Below are 22,250 nucleotides of genomic sequence, written 5' to 3'. Positions count from 1 at the left end.
TGGAATAAGATAGGAAAATAAACAAAAGGTACAATGTCCTTCTCCAGTGCAACCCAAAAGGGAAGAGATAAGATGGAGGGAGGGCTGAGTTTGGAGAGATGGAAAGAGAGAGGGAGGGAAAGGGGGGGGAGGGAAAGGGAGGGAAAGGGGGGGGAGGGAGGGAATCACCTGTTTTAAGGTGTGCTCATTTCCTTTGCAGGGCCCCTGCCCCGTCCTAGGCGATGCTTGGAGCTTTGGGACCGAGACTTCTCGCTGTCTTTGCAACGGACTCTTGGCCCTACCCCTCCAGAGGACCCCAGGCTCTTCCCTGCGCATTTTTTTACAAGGACAAAGAGAGTTGTGGTCTTTTTCTAACACGCAGCCTGGAAGCAGACAGGCGGCCTCTCTTCCTGGGGACCTTTCCAAGTTTGCATTTTTGATAGATTATATATATATATATAAATATATATGTAAAAAAAGAAAAAGAGAAAAAAAACCCAGAAAAATGTGCCAACGTCCTGGAAGAACACCACTTTGGGAGCTTCTGCTCTTCCATTGCACAGAGACCTCGGGGGGGGGGGAGTTCAATAAATAAGCCTTTTCTTTGGGAAAGGAAGCCACTGGGGGGAGGAGGACCTGGCTGAGGACTCCCCCCCCCCCCGCCCCAAGAAAGCAACCGGGATCTTTTGGCCCAGCGGCTCCTCTGATGGGGGAAAGGCTCTTCCGATGGACAGGAAGCAGAGGGAGGGGTTTTTGCAGCGATGCAGCGCTGGACAGTTCCCCCACCTGCCTTTGGCTGAAGGTGGGAATGGCCGCCAAGACTCGGATTCTCCTGATCTCGCTTGAAACCTCCTCTGCCCTCTTCAGAGCCTTCTGCTTTTTCTGGGCTGAACTGAACTGAGAAAAGTTGTACTGGATCCAATGACGAATTAAGTATTTTTTGCTCACTGGGTGGGAACTTTGAGGCCAAGAAGAGATCTGAAGAAAGCCTTTGGTGATACTGATGGAAGCCAGCCTTCCTTCTCCTCCACCATCCTTCCTTCTCTTTCACCATCGTTCCCCTTCCTTCCTTCTTTCTTTCCTTCCCTTCTTTCCTCCCTCCCTCTTAATTTGGAGGGAACGGTTAAATACTTTTTTCTTTCTTCATTTCTTCGTTACACAAGATTTCTAATTGGGAATATTTATCTGAGCACAAAGCAGATTGTGAAATAGGAAGCCACAGAGCTGCTGCAAGAAAATTATAGCAGTCCAAGAAAACCCTCTGCAAGAAATACTATCATACCTTTCTGATATTGTTCACTTTTCCTTCCTCCCCTGTTATTTAAACATTCAGGACGAGCGGTGACAAAATCAGATTCCTCCTATTCGCTTTCCTCTCCAAGAATTTAATGTGCAAACAAGAGCCGTCTCGCCGCCTCCTTAGCTGCCACAGGGCCCGATTTGACTTTAAAAGTTTGTAGATTAGGGGTTCCTTAGTAATGCCAAAGTAGCTTCCTCTTTCCTTTCTGAAATTCCAATTTCCTGGGATTTATTTTTTTTTGCCTCGGGGAGGGAAAATTAACTGGGCTTGGTAACAGAGTTGATGTATGTCTCCTCACCCCAGGAGGGGATATGATGGTAAATAAGATTGCCTTATGGTTCTGGGCTTTTCCTTTTCCTTTGATTTTGAACCGGAGAAGGGACTCCCCGAGTCTAGGAAGCGAAGAGTTTTTGCTGAGCTCAAGATGAGATTTTGGTCTGATTTGGATGCACTGAAGAATACAGGGTCTCCCTTGAATGCAGGAAGCGAGCCTTAGGGCCCCTTGGTGGGCTTCTCCTCTCTTTATTTGCCCAACTCTTACGAATCTCGGGGCACCTCTGAGCTGCCTGTTCAGTTGCCACCCCCCGGTCCCCCAGTTTCCCTGACCTCCAGCTTCTCACATTAGAAATCCCGGCTTTGGCTGCCGGTGCTCAATTTGGCTGAGGCAACTCAAGTTTCGCCTGATGATCCCACTTTCTGCAGCGGCTGCAGTCCAAGGTCTTCATGGGGCTTTTGGGGGGTGGGTGGGGGGCGTCTTTCCTGCCTTACAAGCCCCCTGCTGGGATTTTTTGCAAGCCACAGATGGACTTTCCAAGGAGGAGCTTCATGTGCCACTGTGCAGATACTGTGGTGAGGGTGTTTTGTTGCCAAGATCCCATCTCAAGAAGGGGGGCTTCAGCCCTCCCCTCTCCCACTGCTGCCTGGCATCATGGATCCCGTTCTCTGGGGTGGAGGTGGGCTCTCTTCTGCTTCAGCGCCACGTTTCCCCATTGAGGTGGGAAAACGTCTTGTGCCAAAAAAGGTGAGCCCGTCGCAGGACTTCAAGCTCCGTTTTCTGCTGGGAAGGATTCTTTTTTTCTCACAGATGTTTTTGTGCCAAGGAAACTCCCCTGGGGGGTTGATAAGACCATGGGGGGGGGAGCTAAGAAGTGGGGCTGAACCCTTTAAAATAAATCCCTTTTTGATGTACGTGAGAACAGGGCTGCCCAGGAAGCCCCTTTGCAAAAACCCACTTGGGTGGAACGGTACGACTCGATCCTTGCTGTGTGTGTTGTGGGTGCCTGAGGGGTGTGACATTATGAGTCTCTTTTGTGGTAGCCACTGAGGGAGGGTGGGCTAGTCTCCTTGTAGAATGTCCTCTTCGGACCCCCGTCCCTTTTTTTGGTCCAGAGAATGGGTTTAGCATTGTTTAGTAATTAATGCAGGTTTTTAATAAAGGAAGAATAAAGCATTTACTATCTAAAGCAGCCTCTGTGTGTGTCGAGTTTCTCAGCACCCCTCTGCAGGAGGAGGCGGCAGAGAAAGCAGAGCTTGGAGCTATCGAAATGCGGGCGTTTTTCTACTACCAGCCAAGGGGGGGAAATGCCGCTTATAGGACTGGCACCTAAGAGGGGAGGACAAGCACTATATACGGTGGGAGCGAACCGAGGTTTGCTTATAGCTGTCAGAAAAGAATGACGGCACAGCAGCTCAGAAACATCCATCTTTGTCATCTTTATTGAGACCTTAAAAAGGAAGCTTGTGAAGCCCTGGGACTGATGCCCCCTTTGCTGTGTTTGAGCCAGGCCAGACGCAAGCCTGCACTTCACCGGTTGAATTCCTGCTTGCTGCTGTAGCTGTTTGGAGGTAGGAAGCCTGCCATTTCCTGCCTTTGGCCATGCGTTCGGCAGCTGGCAGCAATTCCTGCAGACGTTTGGCGGGCACGGTGCCACTTCTCCTGCTTTTTACTATTTCTGCCCAGTGTTTTCCGTGGCTTTCTTCCCACCGTTTCCAAAATGTGGAAGGTATCTGGGAAGGAACTGGGCCGCAAAGCAAAAAGTTGGCAAGAGATCTGCTTTTCCAAACCTCATGAGGACTAGGAGCAAGCAGGACACCACTTCTTTGCGTGATCAAGCTTGGTTTTTTTTTTTGAAACTCTGTAATTCAGTGCAAAAAAGGAGAAGAAGGAAGAAGAGCAGGCATTTCAACCGGAAGGCAATAAAAGAGAGTTGTGCTTTTAGTAGTTGTAAAAAATAATAATAAAAAAAGAATTTTAGCCAGGGGTGGCTTTGAGGGGCACAGAAGCCACCTGCTGAAATTCTTCCCTCTCGGGGATGGAAGATGGGGGGGGGGATCTTACATTCGCTTTGCAGATCAAGAGCCTCCCCCCCCCCCAAACCTCTCTGCTTCCGCTCCAAACCTAATTCAGAAATCTCTTTGCAAGCCTTTGCCAGAGACCCCCAAGCAGGGAGATCCTCCTGGATCTCAGCCTGGCCTCCTGCACAAAGTTGGGAGGTTGCTGCTCCTGAACAGGGGGGAGGGGGCTCCAGAGAGCATGGGGGAGGCGGGGAGCAAAGGAGGTTTTGAGGGGGAGGAAAACCAAGATTTCTCCTCTCTAACAATGGCTAAGAAGGAGCCAGGCAAAGTCTGAATGACCGTCAAAGGAGACGTGAGTGGCCTTGGGAACGGAAGCAGTAGGGGGATTTGGGGGGTGGGGGTGGGAGGGAGCAATGCGGCTCCCCCCACTCTCTCTGAGTAACCTTTTCTCCCATCCGCGGCTGGAAGAGAAGCGCGTTGCAGTGAAGGGCGGGGATGGTCCACCCAGCGCTGGCACAAGACTACAAAGTCCATCCGCTGGGGAATCCCCGTGGGGGCCACCGCGGGTGGCAGGCGAGGTCTGAGGTTTGGCGCTGGGGGCCGCCGTTAAGCTAGCGGCTTCCGGAAAACACTCCAGGCGTGGAAGCAGCGGGTGAAGGGAAGCGGCTCGTTTCCTTTGCGCACCAGGCGGAGCTTCCGGGGCCGGCCGGCATCCTTGGACCGCATGTGCTGGATGTAGACCTGAGGAGGGAGGGAGGGAGAGCGGTTCAAGGCCAACAGTGATCAACGGGCCCTAAAAATATTCAGAACTTGACCTATAACCTCCACGCCACTTCCTGGATTCCTGAAACCATCCAAGTTGCCACAGCGCTGAAAAAAAGGGGACCTGGGAGCACGTTTCACAGTTACGACCTGTGCATTATCCCCAGGGTCACCTGATAAAAATCCAGACTCTTGTTTAGGACGGCCGCAGTGTCCCTAAGCGAACGGCTGTAAGTCGAGGACTACCTCTGCACCTTCATGCCCTTAGAGTGGGGAAGGCCAGGAGACGGAGGTCTTTTCTCCCCCCGCCAGCAAAACCCGGCTGAAGCCAAAGCAGGGGGGGGGGGGAACACGGAGCCTCCCTCCGTCTCCACCCTGAATGGTCAGCAAGACTTCTGGGTCGTTACCTGGCAAGCTTTGAGGCTCAACTTGATTTCGACCTGGCTGGTCTGCGTCCCCACCCACATGTAGACCTGGAGAAGGAGAAGAAGGAGAAGGAGGAGGAGGAAGGAGGAGGAGGAGGAAGAAGGAGGAGGAAGAAGGAGGTGGTGGTGGTGACGACGATCGGGCGAGGTCTTCTCCAGAGGAGACCACAGCAGGCATCTCCTTCTGGTTCCCACCACTTTGCAAGCCCTTCATCCACTCCAGCCACAGCCAGCCAAGGGTCCCGTCCGGCTCCTGCCCCAGACTGACCTCGCAGCCGTTGTCCAGCAACATGATATCATCGTCGGCCAGGTCGTCCTGGCAGAAATCGGAGCATTTTTCAGACACCGCGAAGTAGCCCTTCTCGTTGGAGCACCTGGTGGGCGAGGGACAAAGCCAGGAGAAAGCCTTGACACGGAGCCCTGGGGCAGAAGAAGGAAGAAGGGACTCCCCCCCCCTCCCTCCCTCCCTCCCAGGAGGAGATTCAGCCTCTGGGAGCTTCTTGGGTTCTGCCACAGATGGGGCGTTTGTTGGATGATGATGGAAAACAGGGCAGCTCTCCAGAAACTTTTTTTAATTTCATTTTTTTAATTTATATTTATTTATTAAATTTATATGCTGCCCATCTCACCAGTCAAATGACTCAGGGCAGCTTACAAACAGCAAAAGGATTGATATAAAACAAATAGAAGCCATATAAAGGGGGGGAGGGTTTTGGCTCAAGAAGGGATCCACCCCAGGGGACCCACTGCCCACCTGAAAAGACGGGAGAAGTTCATGTATTCGGCATCTCCGTCGTAAGGTTTCTGGGCTCCAATCCCAACCCAAAAGAAATTCTCCGGTTCTTCCCCCTCATTGATCACCTGCAAACCCAGGAGGAGGGGAGGGGAGGGGGAAAAGATTTGCTTGTGGGTTTTCCCAACCACACTGTCTTCCCCTGTGGGGTCCCTGGTGCACTTTGAGCTTGGTTGCCTTCTTGGGAGACGTTTCATGACCCAACTAGGTAACATCATCAGTGCTAGAAGAGGGTTGCTCTCTGTTTATATACGAGTAGCTGGCCCTGAGGGTGTTCCTGGTGGTTCCTCACTTGATTGCTGGCCAGGAGGTGGCGTGATCCAGTCGTATAGCTTGCTACTGTATATAAATATGGAGCAATCCCCCTCCCCCCCTCCTAGCACTGATGATGTTACCTAGTTGGGTCATGAAAGGTCTGCAAGAAAACAACCAAGCTCAGAGAGCACCCAGGACACCCCCCCCCCGGTTCAACCCTCAGCTGCAAATGTCCTCTTCCTTGTTCTCTTTACCTGTTTACTGTACGAGTCGTCAAACATGTGGTTCATGACATCTTCGGCCAGCTTGGCTTCATCGGGGTTGGCAGCCCGGCCGACCCAGGTGTACACGATGCCCTGATTGTCGGAACTCTCGAAGGGAACCTGGAAGGAGAATTCTGGGAGTTGAAGTCCACAAGTCTTAAAGTTGCAAAGGTTGGGCATCCCTGGGCTAGAGGTCAGCCTTCTCCCAGCTGGCTTTCACCGGAGGTGTTCAGGCTCCACGAATTCAGAGCCAGCAGGGGCAGTGGCGGTACGAAAGTATTAGTGTTCTGGGGGCACCCATTTTGGGGGATCGGTGCCCCAGAAAGAGTCCTTGAATTCCAACTGTCATGATGCATTTGACAAAAGAGCATCAGATTAAACAAAAAAAAAAGGAAGCAACTGTTCAGTTTTCATCCATTGGTGGCTTAGATTACCTTTAAAATGAAGCAGAATTCAGAGTTCAGAAGGCCGGAGTCCGTGTTGATCTGGATGCACCTGGAAGGGAAGGTGAGGAGACCATCAGCACCTGCAGGGACAAAGGGAAAGAACCACAGGTACCTTCCCATGTCTGGGTTTGGGCCGGTTTGGGTTTGGGCAGTTGGGTTGATGGACTGACACACATGGCCAAAGAAGAGCGACCAAGGGAATTCATTTGGGTCACAAAGAAGGGAGGCAGCTTTGGCCAAAGGCTTAGGGCTATCCTGAAGGTAACAGAGCTTGCTCCGGTGTTTGACTCTGGGTGGTCTTTAGATGGGGGGGGGGGGAGGTAGGATTTAGCAGAGGCTGCCCAACCTTCTTAGAGAAATCCTCAAACGACATTAGCTCTCCATCTCTCGGTTCCAAGATCCAAACTCTTGTGTAAACCCAGTTGGGAGTTCCCAAAATGCAAGGAGAGCAGAAATGGGAGGACTTCTCCCAGGTTCTAGCGGGACCTCAATCCCCTCTGAGGCTTTGAATGGTCTCAGCGAGTCCAGAGGCCCAAGACCCCAACCCTGCCCACGGGGAATGGCACCCCTCACCGGGTACAGAGCGCGCTGCCGTTGGTGCGGATGTGGTAGAGGCTGGGCTGGAGGTTGTCGTCCCTGGCTTTCCTCTTCCCCTTGTGGACGATGAATTTCCTCTTGAAGTGGGAGAGGAACTTGGGGTTCTCTTGCTGCTGAGTCATGCGCACAACCTGGAGGATTTGGGGAGGGGGGGTTGGAGAAATCTCAGCTGTACTTGGAATGTTCTTGGGGTGTGTGTGTGTGTGAATGAATCCACCCAGAATGCATCAGCCTGGCTCTGGGGCCTTGACTGCAAATGGGCAAGGAGGAAGTGGGAAGAAGGAACAAGACACGCACACAACTCCCTTGGAGAAGCAGAAGGAGCTTGAACGGTATGGAAACCTTAACGCAGAGGTCCCCAAACTTGGCAACTTACTGTGTCTTATTGTGGACTTCAACTCCCAGAATTCCCCAGGCAGCATAACTTACTCTCTTGTAATCTCTTCCTCTGCAATCTCTCCACTTGGATCAGAGGTCTTCAAAGTTGGCCACTTTAAGACTTGTGGACTTCAACTCCCAGAATTCTCCAGGCAGCATAGCTGGGAGTTGAAGTCCACAAGTCTTAAAGTGGCCAAGTTTGGGGACCTCTGCCTTAATGTGTGTGTGTGTGTGTGTTTTAAGAACGGTCCTTTCCAGGCCAGATTAATCAGGGAGCATTTCTCATTCTGGGTGGGGAGGATTCTGGGAGTTGAAGTCCAGCACATCTGGGCAGGACAATTTTAGTACCCCTGCCTTCCTCTGGCCAAAACATCCTGGTCAGTGGTGCAGAGATCTGGAGGGCAGGGTGATTTATTCCAGCTCAGCTCCTACAGCAGTCTTTCTCAAACTTGGCTCTTTGAAGACTCCCAGAATCCCTCATGGGGCCATCTTAAAGGGGCCAAGTTTGGAAACACCAGCCCAGAAGACGGCGGAGAGGACGGGTGCCCCCAGTTCCCCACGCTCCTTCTGTCCCCAGGGATGATGACTTCTGGCTCACCTCCAGCTTGCCTGGGAAAAGGTTCTCAAATTTCTTCTGGAGGCTGAAAGTGAAGGTCAGCCACCCCATGTTGGAGGCCTCACGGCCCTGCCAGAAATAAACCACACATTGGAAGTCTTCTTCTGGCTGCTTCTCTTCTTCTTCCATCTCCTCCTCCTCCTCCTCGTCCTTCTTCTCTCCTTCAGCGCTCCCTTCCTCTCTCTTCTTCTTCTTCTCCTCATCTTCCTCCGTCTCCACAGGGATCCAGTACCTCTCAGGACAAAACCAAAGTTACTCAGTTACTTCTTCTCAAGCAGCAGAAAAGAGGTGACCCGAGGAACCTTTTCCAGCACCAGGATCACGCAAAGCAGCTCTGAGGAGTGGAGACCTAGGAGAACATCTCAAGGAAGGGCTGGGTGGGCTGGGCTTTGCCCAAAGGGCTCATGTGGGACCCAACAGGAAGGGCATTTCTTAAAGGTTGAGTTCCAGCAAAGAAAGGTGAAGGGTGTGGATTTCAGCCCACCAGGAATCGGGGAGCAGGGTCCCCCAGAGAATCCCAGTGGAATGGGAGAGGACCATTTCTGAAGAAGCATCTGCTCTCAACCCACTTCCCTACTTTGAGGAACACCACGCACTGATTTGGACAGAGGGAGAAGGCAGGATGGAAAGACTCCCCCGGGAAACCAAAGTCATGGAGCACCTGGAAAGTTGGCGAGATGACCTACCGGCAGAGAAAGACGTAGCAATCCTGGGTGTAGAAGTGGCCAAATTCCTCTTCAGGCAGCCGGGTGAACTTCTTGTTCTCCAGGACGAAGCCTTCCATGCCGTCCAGATCTTCATTCCATTCTTCCATGAGCTGCTCTGCCTGGGGGAGGGGAAGCAACCACCCGCCCAAAGTCACCGAGGTGGCCTTCAAGCGAGAGACAGAGGAAGTGCAAGAATGGAGGGATGCTTTGGGTGGGGAAACCTTCTAGGCGTCTCAAAGAGATGCTTCTTGTTTGCCAGGAGCAGATCTGGGTCATAAATGATCCCATCGTCCAATGTCTGGAGGAGTGTTTCTCAAACCTTCAGCAAGTTCAAGATGGGTGGACTTCCAAGGGCCAGAGTTCCCCAGCCAGCCAATTCCTCTTCCAGCTGGGGGATTCTGGGAGTTGAAGTTCGCCCATCTTCAAGATGTCATGGTTGGGAAACGCTAGTTGGGAGAATGCTTTATCTATTTCCACACAAGGGCGCCAGAGTGGTGGACCTAGCTTAGTTCTCCTCCACCTTGGAGGGCCTACCTCGCTCAGAGGCATCGGGGGCTGGCGTGGAAGAAACAGGGCAGTCAAGTCAGCCTTCAGCTGGTCCTTCTTCTCAGCATCCTTCTGCACTTTTCCCGAGAGGCCACCAGGCTGATGGACGGCCTCGGCGTTGCGGGTGTAGTCCACCTTCAGAACGTCATCCCAGTTCTTGAATTTGGATTTGAAGACCTGGCAGGGACACGGATCCCCATCAGAAAACCCAGACCAAGCAGAAGAAAACTCTGCTCGAAGACCTTTTCACTTTTAAATTTGGGGGTGTAAACATTTTCCCTCCAGAACACAAAATCAAGGAAACGCTCCTTATGAACTGAAATCGCTTTTGAATCAGCAGCGGTCTCACCTACATCAAGACATTGCCTCCTGCAATTAAATTAGTAAAAGTGTGCCAGAATTTGGCAGACATTGTGACTCCTGCTACCATCAGGAGACACATCACATGTCTTTATTTTTAGGATTTACTGTCCTTTTCTTCAAAATATTCATGCTGGTCTGAGAATCACGAAGAGCCAACAGACAAGGGGCCAATCAGGTCCAGCCTTCTTCAGCTGAGGACTCACATTCCCAGAATCCCCTAGGCAGCCACATGCAATCAATATAAGCTAGTTCTCTTTTCTTGTAGGATCATCTCTTCAGCTGAGACCTTTCTCCTCCAGAGCTTCACATAAGGCTAGAAGAAGCCACATCGCTTTGCAAGTTCTGCCCCATTACTTTATGAACCCTGCAACCTTCCGTATATCTTCCTTCTCCCGGCAAGTGGGCAAATATGGCCCAACCGACCCTTGGAGAGGGTTAGAGTCCCCTGGGAGCACCCAGCGTCCCTCCTCGCCAAATCGCCCTCCTTCCAACCTGGCACTCGGTGCCCTCCAGGTTCCGGATGACCATGGCGTGCTTGGGGCGGTGAAGCATGCTGCACAGCTCCTGACCCAGTTTGAGAGCAGCCGCCCGCACCAGGCGTGAGGACTTCCGGCCAATCCAGATGAAGACGTCTGACCAGCAGTCCAGAATGTAGACCGACCTGGTGTCCAGCAGGCTCTGGAGCTACCAAAGGAGAAGACAAAAGCAGAATGGTTGAGACTCAACTGGACCCCTTGGAATCTCCTTTCAGGACTCTTGGAAGGTAAGAGAGAGATCCAAAAAATCAAGGTTCTGGACTAGGTAGAATCAGAAGCCATCTAGAACTTCTACTCTGGTCCCATCAGCACTTCCCAGACATTGTCCCTACCAGCCTCATTTCGGGCAACAGGTCCACCGGTGGCCTTTTCTTATGCTCCACAGAGAGCTTGTAGTTGATCTGGGGCAGCTCCAAGTAGCCCAGTCCCAAGCCAACCTGCACAGGGGGAGGAACGGAGAAGAAGGAAGAGCATTTACCCAGAGAAGGATGCCAGTTTGAGCCTTCCTGGGTGTGACCCAAACCAACATGGCATCACTGATTTCCCAAAGTCCTGCTTTCTCTCACAATCAACACCTTTAGGCATAAATGCCCCAAAACTAACGTAAAGTCTAGAGCAGGGGGATTTGATTTGCAAGAAAAAAAGCAGGTTTCTGGAAACTCCCTACAGAAATGGGCGGAGGAGGAGGAGGCTGACATCCACCCTTAAGCTGTGCCAGCCCTTCTTTCTCTCTCCTCAACTCCCTCACCTTGTAGAGCTTCGGTCTGGGTGGCTTGAAGTCATCTGGGACGTTGGTCTTGATCTCTTCTGCCTGCCCACCTAGGAGGTCCCAGAATTCTGGGGTCTCCTCGGTCTGAGTCAGCAGCAGGATCTCCGCCTTGCCTTTCCGCTCGTTCTTGTTGATTTTCTCAGCAAAGAGCCTGAGAAGAGAAGGGATTTGGGTGGGAGATGAATCCAGAACCAGCAGAATGACAAGAGAACCTGGATCTCCACTGATAAAAGCTCCCTGCTTCCATCTGTGCCCAACGTTAGTAGCCTTCAAAGCCCCACTTTTGGCACGGTTGCTTTTACACAGCCAAGCCTTGTGAAGGAGACACACTGGCTGGGGTACCAGATCTCTCCCCCCCCCTCCACCCCTGTGATGGACTGTTGTCCAGATTCCCAGGAGGGAAGAAGCGAATTCCAGAGGAGCAAGAGACAAAGCAGCTTAGAGAGCTTGTGTGTGAGAAAGAGGGTGAAGTCAGCTCCTTCTTAACGGTTCCCAGAGTCTTTTCTGTTTTACGGTCCAAGTAGTCGGCTTTAGTTTGGCAAGATTTTTATCTACAGGTGAGGAACAATAAAGAAATCTTCCTAAAAAATCTCTTTTAGTCTCTTTCTTGCTTTTTGGAGCCTGACATCACCACGAAGGTTCTATTTTTGAGGGGTGCTGGCAGTAAAGGTCAGATGACGATGTAGCTAAAATCAATGCACCTCTTCAGAACTCCTCCAGATGTTTCAGAGACCAGCTGGGCCACACCTTTCTTTTGGCACTCACCTGGCTTTGGTGGTACCATTGAGAGTAGCCTGGCTGCCCCTCCAGATGTAGATCTCAAGGCCGTGATCCAACAGGAAGACAAAACTAAAACGGAAGAAAGAAAAGGGAGAGCGGAGAAATGGTTTTTTAAAATAGCCAGCAGCATTTTCCCAGCCACCCCGCAACAGACGGAGCTCAAGGCTTCAAAGGGTGGCTGCTCTGCGTGTTTACCGAGGATCTAAAGCAGTTGCTTTCAGAGGAACTGGTTCCAATTTGATATTCTTCTTTCCATAAACACGGTAAAGCCTGCGTTGAAATTGCAGAAAGAACAGTTTGATCAAATCCACTTGGGAGGGGAGACGGACGGACGGAGAAAACAAGAAATGAACATTGTGCAATCATCTCTCTCTCCTCTAAAGCCATTTGAAGAAGGCATTTGAAAAACAAGAGGCCGAAACAATTACTGCAGCCTCCTCCTCAAAGGATGGATTTGCAGTTTGCAAGTTGCCATCGCAGAATAGCCAAGCTAGAAAAGTCTGTAACTGTCAGGGTTCCAAATAGCCTCCAAAAGTAAATCAGAGTTGAAGGCAAAGTATTGCTCACAGCTCCAATTTATTAAGACCTTGCCCCCACCACCCACCAGTCCATCACATGGTCCAATCATCCAGTGCCATGCTGACAGTTCTACCTATCCAGTAGTTCCGGTCAGGTGCAGAGACAAAGGATGGTGACCTTGGCTTTCTAGAAAGAATTTTGTTATGGCTACATAGCATCTCACTCCTACAATGCCCCCCTCCCATTTTCCCACCATAGAAAAATGCATAGCAGAATAATGGAAAGTGTGGCAGGCCAAAGATCCAAAAGAAAAAAATGACTGCAGGCCTGACAATAACTTGAAGATTTGCAAGCTGGCTCATTTGGGGGCGAGTCAGGATAGCAGGCGGGTCCCACCCACCCCTAAACTGCCAAGGGAGCCACCAGTTTTGAGCCCACCCCAAAGACCCCAACTGTCTCCTGAAACTCCACCGGGTAATCCTAAGTCCTGGGGGGCTGCAGGAAGAGGAAGAGCAGGAAAGTTTAATGGGCCTGTGAAATCATTATTTTGGAATCGAGAGATTCAGGCTTTCTTTGACTCCCAAACGTAACCACCAGCTTCCTCCTGAGCACCTGGAGCCAAGCCTAAGGGTGGGGACGCTTCAGGTTTACCTGGTGACGTAATGGACGTCTTCCACCGTGTAGAAGCCACTCGCAGTGCCCCCTTCGATGTAGGAGATCTCGTGATCAAACACCTCGCGTCCAAAAAGGGGATTTTCAAAAGCAGAAGGACAGAAACAATTGCATTAAAGCCAACCTGTCACCCCCGTGGATTAGACACCCACGCCGGCTCACAAACCCTCTTCTCCTCACAAGAGCATGGAAAAGTTATTTTCATGTTAAGTCATTTTGCTCTTCCTTTATCCTCTTTCCTCCTGTTCCCAATTTCTTGGGGCCATTCCCTGCAGTTCAGAAGGCCTGGGTCTTTGCAAAGGTCTCTGGAAGGGAAGCCCCCCCCCGCCCCCGGAGAAAGGTGGGTACCTGGCTGAACTCATCGCTCTCGTCCCCCATCTCTTCCCGAATACTCCGGCCCTCGGCCCCCAGGAAGTTCCGCAGATTGACGGCGTGGATGGCCGAACAGGCCTTCTTATCCAGGGAGGACTCCTGGCCGATCCAGTAATAGATCTCCCAGTTCAAGGATCCACTGTCATCCAGGAAGGTCTGGAGAAGAGCAATTAGGAGTTGGAGAAAGCCTCCCTCGGGTCTCTCCCTATGCCTGCTCTTCCTCGACAGGACCATAATGGAGCCTGCCTGTCACACACGGCCATAAAACCAACAACAACACAATTTTACGATCCTTTTCATGGTGGTTACTGCGACCTGGTTGAATCTGGGGCGGACGTAATCTAAGGTAGGTCTGTCGTAACTTCGGACAATTGTTGAGCAACCAGTCACAAGTTGGGGAGCTGCCTGCCTGTTCTCCAGCTCTAGAAAATGTTTCCCATGAGGATTTATCTCTGTGCGATCTGCTCTCCAGAACCTTGAAAGGCCACGTCCAGATGTGGACGGTGGACTGGCTATCTGGCCCAACTTCGGAAAGTGGTTGAAGGACATTGCCATAAACCAGCCTCAGACGGGGAAGTTAGGGCTGTGGATATATCCCACTCGCACAGACACACACGCAACCTGGCCCTTTGGCAATGCCCACCTTCAGCACAATGTAGCAATCAGCTTCATAGAACTTCCCGTGGCACGCCTCGTCCACCAAGATGGGCACGAAATTCTCGATCTGCCAGACGGTGACCCCTGGCAGCTGCCCCACATGCTCCGTGAAGAACTCCGAATAGTTGAGCTGAGGTTTCTCCAGACTCTGGTCCCAACGGCGGGTCTTCAGATGCGTGTATTTGAGGTCTCCGTTCTCCTAAAAGGGAAAAGGGGAAGGGCTTTTCCTCTTAGCCCCCGTCACAGCTTCTCCGTTTCCTCCGCAGCCATGGAGGGGGAGGGTCACCTGGGCAGGAATCCAACCTTGTGGTCGTCGCCTTACCTCCAGCTTCTTATTCTTCTCCTGGGCCACGTCTGACATGCCTTTCAAGACCTGCTTGGCTTGATCGTCTTGGGCTGAATCTTTGCGTCTTCGCAAGCGCATTTTCCGGGCCAGGGGGTCTCTTGGGCTGCTCCCTGGGAACCCAAGGAGGGAGGGGGAAAGAGTTTTAGAAAGCAAGAGATGGAGAGGAGAACACTGGATGGAGAAGTTTTAGCTCCCACCTAGAAGTAACAAGATTGGGAAGATCGGTGTGCTTCTAGTTTACAAGGCAGGTGGAAGTTCTTGAGATGATCAGGCTGAAGGCAATAGTTTGACTATGACCTTCTCTTGTGGCTGTTTGCTGGGGAAGGATAGAAAACTACACACCTACAACCAAAGTGTGTCCTAACCTGCATCCAAAGGGGGTCTTAAACTACACCCAAAAGAGGGTCCTAAGCTCACCTCCAGCTGCCGCTGCCACCGTGGCAGGAGATGCCCCAGCCAACCGCAATTGATTTTGCAGGGAGAAGTCAATGTTGTACCACTCTGAAGTTCGGTCCACAGGCTTTGGAGGCATCACCAAGTTTGGGTTCTCCCGGACATCCAAGATCTGCAGGCAGAGAAGACGACCTCAGTGAGGAGCAGAGAAGACAGTAAGTTCTTCAGCGGCAAGTCTCGGGCTCTGATGTGAGAACGGAAGTCTCTCAACCACAGCACACTTTCGCTCGCTGCCCCTGAGGCCCCAACTGCCATCTAGGAGACTTTCTCAAAACTAAAAAGGTTCTAGTTTACAGCTAGTCCTTAACCCTCAACTGTTGTCCCAAAGGTGCTTTTTGTCAGGAGGCAAGTGGACTTTCTGTCTTTTCTTTGAAGACGTTTCGCTTCTCAACCAAGATGCTTCTTCGGCTCTGACTGGATGGTGGGTGGATGGATCCAGTCAGAGTTGAAGTTTCTTGGATGAGAAGCGAAACGTCTTCAAAAAAAAAAATAACCCAGAAAGCCCAGCTGCCTCTTGGGAAAAAGTCCCTGGATGACTGAGAATCTCCACGGACCTCAACTGTCGTCCAAGGTGGAGCCACTTCCTTTTTACAGGATGCCCCATTCTCCTCCTCCTCCTCTTTGCAGGATTCCTTGCCCCCCAAAACTCTCACCTCGATGTCTGTCAGAAAATGCACCGCTTCCGGCAAGGTCACCAGCCGATTCTTGTTCAAAACCAGCTTCCTGAGTTTCACACACCTGGGGACAGAGGAGGGTCAGAGGGCTGAGCTCAGGTGAGCTGAAGTCCAGCTTGTCCAGAGAGCGATGGCCCTGCTGCTCGGCGGAGGAGCCAAGCGTGACTTACCTGCAAAGGCTTTCGGGAATGAGCTCCAGGTTGTTATTGGCTGCCATAAATTCCTCCAGGTTGGTCAGCTTCCCGATGCCGGAGGGGATGCCATCAAAGTCCAGCTTGTTGGAATTCAAGTAGAGCTTCTTTAGTTTGGTGAGTTTGCAAATGGCAGACTGGAGAAGGGGGAAAAAGAACGGATGAAACATTAATTTCAGGAAGGAAATCCCCATTTCAGAAGTTGCTTTTCCACAAAACTTTGTCCAAATGTGGTCCGAAAGGTCCAAATGGTTTTTATAAACATAGAACAAAAGTCTCCATAAATTGCAATGCAAAGGGAGGAAAAAAAATGGATTTACTGTTCCACATTCCTCTTATATTTCTGAAGCCTGGCAGCTTTTAAGGCCTGTGGACTTGAACTCCCAGCATGCTGGCTGGGGAATTCTGGGAGTTGAAGCCCACACATCTTCAAGGTATGAAGTTTCAGAGACCCTGGCCTATGTCCTTATCCCTGGAATGTGGCCAGTTCCTGAACGTCTCTGCTTTTCCTCGCTTGTAACAGCAATGCAGCATCCAGCATAGCCACCTTCCCCATTTAAGGGAGTGTGGATCCTGGCCATACGTTCCCCTTTTCATATATCGGTTGCAGCTTCAAATGATTCCTAAGTCATCGGTCATAAGTAAAGGACTACCTATACGCTTGGTTGAGGGAACGCTTTGCTCTTATACCTGTGTCAAACCTCTCAAACCCACCGTTAAACCTGTCGCTTGGTTTAACCTGCTGGCTTTAATCAAATATGGTCGTTTAATAAAGCCATCACTGGCTCCTCCTGCTCCAGGTGCCGGTCTGCCCTTAGCTAGACTTCGGGAGCCCACAGTGGGCTTCGGTGGTCTCCGGGAAGGGCCACCCACCGGTAGGGAAGTGAGCTGGTTCCGTGACAGGTTGAGGGTCTCCAGCTGCGTCCACTGGTCGATGCAGAGAGACAGCTCCGAGATCTGGTTGGTGCTCAGGTTGAGGCGCCGCAGGTTGGGCAGAGTGTAGAGACATTCCGGAAGGCGGCTGAGACCGTTGCAAGAGAGGTCCACATCTGTGCAGGGCAAAGAGAGAAAGGCCCAGTTGCACAAGGGGAGGGGGCTCCCTGGAAGGGGGCCAGGTGGTCATCCATGATGGGAAGTTCTGGGGCCCACAGTGCCCCCACTTGCGTTGCAGTATCTCCCCCCCCCCCTTTCAAGGCATTTCTGTTACTGTAAGTAACCATGCGCATCGGAAGTACGGTTCCTACAGATGCTCCACTCAGCCAGAGGCGGCAGGATTTGAGGCCCAGCCCCTTTAGAGGATGCCACGGGGGCCAGGGGGGGCAAGGCTGGCCTGACGGGGTCTTTACCGGCCCCTGGTGGGAGGTGGGGTGAACTGGTACCTGCCAGGTTGCTGAGGCCGTCCAAACTCGTCGGCAGGTTGCTCTGGGTCCTCTGCGTGTTCCTCAGGTGCAGCGTCTGCAGAGCCGTCATGGTGGGGAGTTGTCTTCAGGGGGGAGAGCGAGGGGGGGAGGGGAAGGGCTGAGACAGGGCCACCAGGCGCAGGGAGGCAAGGTGGGCTTCTCCCCAATTTGCCCTTCATCAACTTGCCCATTTGCCCCTGCGCCCAGGTCTCTCCCGAACCCCAGGGACTAGCGCCTTTAGAGTGAGCAAAGGAGAGACTTCCCTTTAGGCCGTGGGGGTGAACCTATGGCGGGAAGCACCCTCTCTGGGGCCACGAGAGCCGTTGGCCCACCTCAGCATTGCTGTGCATGGAGGCCTGCCTCCTGCCGACCAGCTGCTCACCGGGTCCCTGTCGCGCATGCGTGGGGGGGCTGTGCATGTGGGGGACGGGGTGCATGCGTGGGGAACACTTTGGGGGTTCAGGCGCATGCACACTTGCACACACACAGGTGCTTTGGGCACTGGGCCCGGAAAAGGTCAGCCACGGCTGCTTTAGGCCAACGTCTGGGGCTTGGAAACGGGACCCTCCCCTTGCAACTCCCAGGGGAAGACCCCCCCTCCTACCTGAGCTGGGCGTGCATCAGAGGGTTATTATTCAGAAGCAGAGTCTGCAGGTGCACCAGGCGCCTCATTTGGGGGGGGAGGCTCTCCAGCTTGTTGTCACTCAAGTCCAGGTAAAGCAGGTCGGTCAGGTTGATGAAGAGCTGGTTGGGGATGCTATCTATGCTGCGGGGGCCAAGCGGGAGGCGGGGCGGGAGAGAAAAAGAGGGACACACCTTGTTTACCCTGTCAGGGAGGCCCCGCCTGGGCCCAGCGCCTCTCCCCGCTCGCCAGACACACTTCAGCAGCCGGCGGTTCACACCCCAGCTTTTTTTTTTTTCCCCTGGAAGGAGCCCCTCGTCTCTCTCCTCCCCCCACGCCCTGGGGTGTCTCCCTCCGCGGAGGGCTGGGCCTAGAGGCTGCCGCTGGCTTCTCGGTTGAAGCTGCCATTTGCTGGGTGCTTCTTTGAGTTGGCAGAAGGGCAGAGGACGGGGCCTTGAGATGAAAGGAGAGGGAGCGGCAGAATCCGCCAAGAAACCTTTTCCTCCCCCCTCTGCCGCCTGTTTTGGGCAAGTAGTCATTATGGTTTGCTCTGGTCTAAGCTTGGATTTGGGACGTCCCAACACACCCGCAGCTTTTTTTGGGGGGGAGGGGGCGTCTGTTGTGACTTCGTACAGTTGCTAAGCAATCGGTTATAAGTTGAGGACTCCTACCTGTTATGTTTGAGGTTGAGCACAAGGATGTTCTTGGCGTTCTCGAGCTCCCGTGGACACTCGGTCAGCTGGTTGTAGCTGAGGTCCTGGAGAGACAGAAAGACAGGAAGGGGACATCAGAGGCCACGGAAGCATCGCGTGGCTGGGTGTCTCCTGCCGTGGCTGCCAAACAGGCCACGTTTCTCAGGGGCCCAAAGGAAGACAGCAAAAATAACGGGTGCGCCTTAATTCAGAGCAATTATCTCAAACGGGGCCACTGTGAGATACGTGGACTTTAACCCCCAGAATTCCCCCAGCCAGGGCTGCCACCTACCAAGACCGAGAGATCATCCAGCTGGAAGATTTCATAAGGAATCCCAGAATTTTTCAGCGCATTAGCCCGAGCGACGATGGCCTGGGGAAGCGGGAGGAGAGAGAAGAGGAGGGGGTCAGGCCCACCTGGGACCACGCAGAGGGGCAACGGGGGGAGCTCTGGGGGGCAGAGGACTTACCCGCAGGCAAGGGAGGCTGGAGAATTCTCCGTGGAGGGTGGTCAGGTTGTTGTGACTGACAGAGAGGTGTTCCTATTGGGAAAGAGAAGCAGAAAGGGTCTGGGGGCTGCGTGGGATTGTTGGTAGGCACCCCCCCACACTGGAGAGTTTCACAGGGGTTCTTCCCTCTGGACAAAGTATCTGGGTTTGTGCACTGAGCCCAAATCCAATGGAGAAGGACATGGATTGGGGTGGGATGTGAGCGTGAAGGAGGCAGGAGGAAGGGAGGGGGGAAGACCTTTGGAGGGAAATCTGTCCCCCCCCTCCCCAAATCCTCCACCCACTCTCTCTCTCACTAGTCCTTGAACCAGAAGGCTCCCAAGCCCCCCTTTGGGCACAAAAAGAGAAAGACGGAAAGGTGATAGGGGATGTGGTGGTTGGAGGACACCATCATAACTCTTCCTTGCAAAAATGCAATGTTAACCATTAAGGGGGATTTAAAAAAAAGACCCTTCTGGGGCCCCATATCCCCCCCCCAATGATCCCCAGGGAGGCTGCAAAAGGAAAGGCTGCTCTCTCACCAGCTTGTGGAGGGCCGAGAGCTCCTCCGGCAAGTAGCAGAGGCCCGTCCGGTTCAGCTTCAGCCATCGCAGGCTGCTCATGGACCTCACGTGCTCTGGGAAGAAGCCGCCCTGCGCAGGGAGAGACGTCGGGGGGTGGGGGTGGGGGTCAGATCTGATAAACCAGCTGGAGGCTGTTCTGGCAAGCGACCAAGGGGATGTGTTGTGACAGTCATAAGTGCGAGGACTAGGCGTCACTTTTTTCTGCACCATTTTAACTTTGCGTGGTTGTTAAAACAAATATCCATAACACTTAAGACTTATACACCGCTTTACAGCCCTCCCAAAGCGGTTTACAGAGTCAGCCTCTTGCCCCCAACGATCTGGGTCCTCGTTTTACCCACCTCGGAAGGACGTGAGGCTGAATCAATCTGGAGCCTGGAGGGATTTGAACTGCTAAACTGCAGTCAGCCGGCAGGCAGCAGAAGGAGCCTGCAGTACTGCACTCTGACCACTGCGCCATCACAGCTCATATAGTCATATTTCTATATTTCTATTCTATTTCTATTCTTCGTATTAATTCTTATCCAATCCTATCCTACCCTAAATTCTATTCTATTCTATAGTCTATTCTATTCATTCTTAAGCACCATTTAAATCAACTGTTCCTGCCTCAAGAAATGGACAGCTTGAAATGTTATGAAGTCCGATCCTCCCTCGTCCATGCGAGACGCTAGGAGCCAGCCAGAGAGATCAAGTGTCCAGAGGCTGGCTCCCCTCCCCCTCCCTGAGTGACGTCACTATATATAAACAGGGTTCGCGCGTCACTTGAAAAGTATTCCTGACCTCCGTGACATCTCAAGGCAGACATGCCTCCCCCCTCCCTCCCTCCCCACCCCGAAATGTGGCTCCCTGCTAATTATAATTCTGATATCAGCCTCGTAAACTCTGCAAGAGGAAATGAGAAACATGGAAACTTTGAGGAAGGTGGAAGGGAACGTAGGGAGGTGTAACTGTAGGAAACATGAGGAACCTTTAGTAAATAAATTGTGCAAGATTTCATAATATTTTGGCGTTAAGTGGCAACAAGATAGCAAGACCTCCAGAAGTTGTGAATGCTCCAACACTGGAAGTTTTTAAGAAAAGATTGGATAATCATTTGTCTGAAACGGTGTAGGGTTTCCTGCCTTGGCAGGGGGTTGGACTAGAAGACCTCCAAGGTCCCTTCCAACTCTGTTATTCTATTTTATTCTAAAAGGTGAGATATTTCATATCTTCCATTGGGGATTGGGGCTATACATTTAATAAATGAGTCTTATAATGATTAAAACATGATTTTTTTCATTTTAGGCAACCTTTCCCTGTGGTCACCCCAACAATTGGCGGATATTATCTTTTATGGATTTTGTGGAACCATTTGTGAATATTTGCTTTCTTTAGGAAAGAAAGAGCATATATTCCACCCACTCCCCTAATGAAGGTGCTTCTGAACTGTCCCAGGTCAGATTCTGTAAAGAGGGGATGGCCCCTCCCTTCTCTTCCCCTGCGGCCAGTTGACATTGGCAGCAGTGAGTCACAAGCCAAGCCAAAGACCAGATCTTAAAATAACCAAGAGATGCCCGGAAATACACCCCGACTTCACAGGACCCGAATCAATCAACTCTAACCAAAAATTAAGAATAACTGGTCACCCCCTTCCCCATGGAAAAGGGCCTCCTCTATTTGACATTCTGAAAAAGGAGGTGAAGCCTCCAAGGACAGGAGCAGTGTACTGTGCAGTGCAAATTAGCTGCAGGGCAGGGAGCCACCCTCTAATCAGATCAGGAGGTTGTGAGTTCAATCCTAGGTAGAGGCAGCTGTAGGGTCTCCTGCTTTGGGAAGGGGGTTGTTGGAGTAGATGACCTGCAAGGTCCCCTCCCAACTCTGTTCAACTGGATTTGAATTCCGATTCTGGGGATTTGGAGAGTTAAATCGGGGTGGTGACTTTTCAGATGGGGGGCCTGGATGAAGTCCCCCTCCCTGAAGAAAGTCGCTGAGGCTGAGAAGTCCCCGGGGCTCAGACTGGAAATGTCACTTGCCTCTTGCTCTGAGTCGGTTTTCATTTCATTTATTTCAATCCATGGGAGAAAGGCAGGCAGGGCGGAGAACAGCCCCCGGGACAATGGAAAAGATGTATGTATGTATATGTATGTATATGTATGTATATGTATGTGTGGGTGTGGGCGGGTGCATGTACACACACGAACGATTTTGGTGGATGCAAACGTGAAACCCCAAACTTTTATCTTACTTTCGAAATTGCATGTATTTCCCCCAAAGTCTTCCGGCCTTTTCCGTAACGCGGGGCGGGGCGGGTCTCCCCCCTTTAAGAAACTTCCGAGGGGGCTGCCTTTCCCAACGGGCCGAGGAGGGGAGATTCCTTGACGCCCCCTCCCCACCCCGCCGCTCCCAGGAAAGCCCCCTCCAAGTTTCGCTGAGGCGAGGCCGGGGGATCCCGACTCCCATCCTCCGGGCGGCGGCGGGGGAGGATGGGAGTGGGAGTCGGCAGGAGAGGGGGCTTGGCTAGTCCACGCGGCGGGCGAGCGGCTGCCCGGCTCGATCCAGCCCAGCGCGGCCGGGGCTCCGTGGAGGGGCTGGACCCAGCCCGCCTGCCTGCCTTCGCGGGGCCCGGCTCACCTTGAAGTCGTTGCCGCTGAGATCGATGCCGCGGATGAAGGGCAGCACCCCGGTGGAGGCCATGGGCGGCGGCGGCTGCGGGCGGCGGGCGGCGAGCGGGGAAGCGCGGCCGGGGAGGCGGCGGCGGCGGCTCTTTCCGCGGACGGAGGGGGCGGGG

General features: G+C 52.5%; 2 protein-coding genes across 3 annotated transcripts in view; one reads left to right on the top strand and one right to left on the bottom strand.

Moving 5' to 3' along the window:
- LLGL1 (LLGL scribble cell polarity complex component 1) overlaps positions 1 to 2,742 on the top strand; it is a 30,393-nt gene extending 27,651 nt beyond the window's left edge. For both annotated transcript variants that reach the window (XM_081966065.1, XM_081966066.1), the window contains exon 23: positions 200 to 2,742. The gene's annotated coding sequence lies outside the window, so the exon portion shown is untranslated. The remainder of the gene's footprint in view (positions 1 to 199) is intronic.
- Positions 2,743 to 2,968: 226 nt separating this feature from the next.
- Positions 2,969 to 22,250, bottom strand: FLII (FLII actin remodeling protein). Its single transcript, XM_081965860.1, has 30 exons — positions 22,094 to 22,250; positions 19,439 to 19,549; positions 18,879 to 18,950; positions 18,701 to 18,781; positions 18,388 to 18,473; positions 17,699 to 17,860; positions 17,074 to 17,177; positions 16,568 to 16,743; positions 15,674 to 15,831; positions 15,483 to 15,567; positions 14,794 to 14,941; positions 14,353 to 14,486; positions 14,017 to 14,229; positions 13,350 to 13,529; positions 12,981 to 13,063; positions 12,006 to 12,080; positions 11,796 to 11,879; positions 11,010 to 11,181; positions 10,594 to 10,698; positions 10,218 to 10,409; positions 9,351 to 9,539; positions 8,796 to 8,935; positions 8,092 to 8,341; positions 7,092 to 7,246; positions 6,507 to 6,567; positions 6,064 to 6,192; positions 5,516 to 5,622; positions 5,030 to 5,135; positions 4,744 to 4,809; positions 2,969 to 4,315 (listed from the first exon to the last, which is right to left on the bottom strand). The coding sequence occupies exons 1-30, from the start codon at positions 22,154 to 22,156 to the stop codon at positions 4,181 to 4,183; spliced, it is 3,822 nt and encodes a 1,273-aa protein (XP_081821986.1). The 5' UTR covers positions 22,157 to 22,250; the 3' UTR covers positions 2,969 to 4,180.

This window comes from Natrix helvetica, assembly GCF_964273705.1.
Source record: "Natrix helvetica genome assembly, chromosome: 13".
In the NCBI taxonomy this organism is placed as follows: Eukaryota; Metazoa; Chordata; class Lepidosauria; order Squamata; family Natricidae; genus Natrix; species Natrix helvetica.
Note: the sequence above shows the minus strand (reverse complement) of the source record. Positions and strands in the feature narration are given on the sequence as shown.

Coding starts and splice junctions, on each gene's coding strand:
- FLII (XM_081965860.1), bottom strand. CDS start 22,156: ATGGCCTCCACCGGGGTGCTGCCCTTCATCCGCGGCATCGATCTCAGC. Junction 18,782..18,878: donor CCAGCCTCCCTTGCCTGCGG/GTAAGTCCTCTG, acceptor CCGCTTCCCCAG/GCCATCGTCGCTCGGGCTAA. Junction 12,081..12,980: donor GACGTCCATTACGTCACCAG/GTAAACCTGAAG, acceptor ATTTCAACGCAG/GCTTTACCGTGTTTATGGAA.